General features: G+C 36.5%; 1 protein-coding gene across 1 annotated transcript; it reads left to right on the plus strand.

The window, feature by feature from the left end:
* Positions 1-544: 544 nt before the first annotated feature.
* Positions 545-1,492, plus strand: Or52ae7b (olfactory receptor family 52 subfamily AE member 7B). Its single transcript, NM_001000143.1, has one exon. The coding sequence runs from the start codon at positions 545-547 to the stop codon at positions 1,490-1,492; it is 948 nt and encodes a 315-aa protein (NP_001000143.1).
* The last annotated feature ends 301 nt before the right edge of the window (positions 1,493-1,793 follow it).

Consider the following 1,793-nt stretch of genomic DNA (forward strand, 5'->3'; position numbering starts at 1 on the left):
CTATATTTCCCCCATAAAAATATAAAATATATAAAATTAATGTTGATGGACATTAAAGAAATTATTTTATATAATTTGGTGTTCTTCATTCTTATTATATCTTATTTGAATGGTGAACTATTTAATTATGATAACAAAGAATAACAGCAAAATGTTAAAAGGATAAAATATTTGCTGGAGCATTTGTATGACTTATATTTGTATCCCCATCTTTTATTTCAGTTCCTCAATAATCATTGGTTAAAGGCAATATACTCTTCTCTTAATAGCTTTACATTCTACATAAACATGAAGAATTTACTGTAAGATTTAATTGGATCTTGAATTCATAAAACCACCATCAAAACCTAAAATAAAATATGTAATCTTTTCTTTTGCAGATAAGGTTGGTGATGCTACACAGGATGACATTTTGGAGACATAGGCTAAAAATTCTATATTCAACACATAAATACACTGAATAAAGACTTTGCAATTCTAGCTCTCAGCTGGGGAGATTATCCCAGTTAATATACAGTATTCATGTAACATCCTTAGTTTTAACATGGTAAATAATACAACACACTATATTTCATTTTTCTACTTGGTTGGTATTCCTGGCTTGGAAAAATTTCACTCCTTGATCAGCATCCCTGTTTGTCTCCTGTTTGTCCTGACACTACTGGGGAATAGTATAGTCATTGCTACTATCAAAGTAGAACCAAGCCTCCACCAGCCTATGTATTTCTTCCTTTGCATGCTGGGAATGAATGACATTTTTCTTACTTGTTCCACATCCTTGAAAATGCTTGATATATTCTGGTTTAATGAACACTGGATTGAGTTTGATATCTGTCTAACACAAATGTATTTTATCCACATGCTTTGCATCTTTGAGTCAGCCATCCTGGTGGCCATGGCCTTTGATCGCTTCGTGGCCATTTGCATCCCACTGCACTACTCAACCATCCTCACAACAACCATGGTTATTAAACTGGGTGTAATTGGCTTGAGCCGAGCTGTGTTCATGGTATTGCCATGTCCTCTACTCATTAAGAGGCTGCCCTACTACACAAGTTATATAATCCCTCATGCCTACTGTGAGCATATGGCTGTGGTGAAGTTAGCCAGTGCTAACACTCTCATTAACAGAGCATATGGAATCTCAGCGGCCTTTGCAGTAACAATATTGGACATATGGCTCATAGCCACATCTTACATAAAAATTCTCCAAGCAGTGTTCCGGCTGTCTTCCCAGAATGCCCGCTCTAAGGCCCTGGGCACCTGTGCTGCACATATCTGCACTATTCTTGCCTTCTATACACCTGCACTGTTTAGTTTCCTAACTCATCGCATTGGCAAGAATGTGTCTCCAAGTGTCCATATCATCTTTGCGAGCCTGTACCTTCTAGTGCCCCCCACGGTCAATCCCTTGGTGTATGGTGTCAAGACAAAACAGATTCGGGACCGAGTGCTGAGTCTCTTCTCACACTTGAAAATTACTGAAGGGTAAACCATTTAGATAACATTTGTGATGGAAGAATACAGCTCATAAAATAATGGAATATTCACTAACCCTTGCTTCACTGCTATTTTATGATGCTATTTCTCTTTCACATTATTTTTTATAGAACATATTTATGGTGTGTTGTAATGTTTGTGTGTTGATTCTCTGCCTTTGATTTTACATGAGCAATGTCTAATCTATTACTTCCTTCAGTATCTTTACCTTTCACAAATTTGTTCAGAATATGCACGTTTTTCCCATCATGACATATCTTTCTGCCTATTTCTCATGTACAGTACATATTTAG

The sequence above is a fragment of the Rattus norvegicus genome, chromosome 1 (assembly GCF_036323735.1).
Source record: "Rattus norvegicus strain BN/NHsdMcwi chromosome 1, GRCr8, whole genome shotgun sequence".
NCBI lineage: Eukaryota > Metazoa > Chordata > Mammalia > Rodentia > Muridae > Rattus > Rattus norvegicus.

Bases quoted from the DNA above. Each gene is read 5' to 3' on its own strand.
- Or52ae7b (NM_001000143.1), top strand. From the start codon at position 545: ATGGTAAATAATACAACACACTATATTTCATTTTTCTACTTGGTTGGT.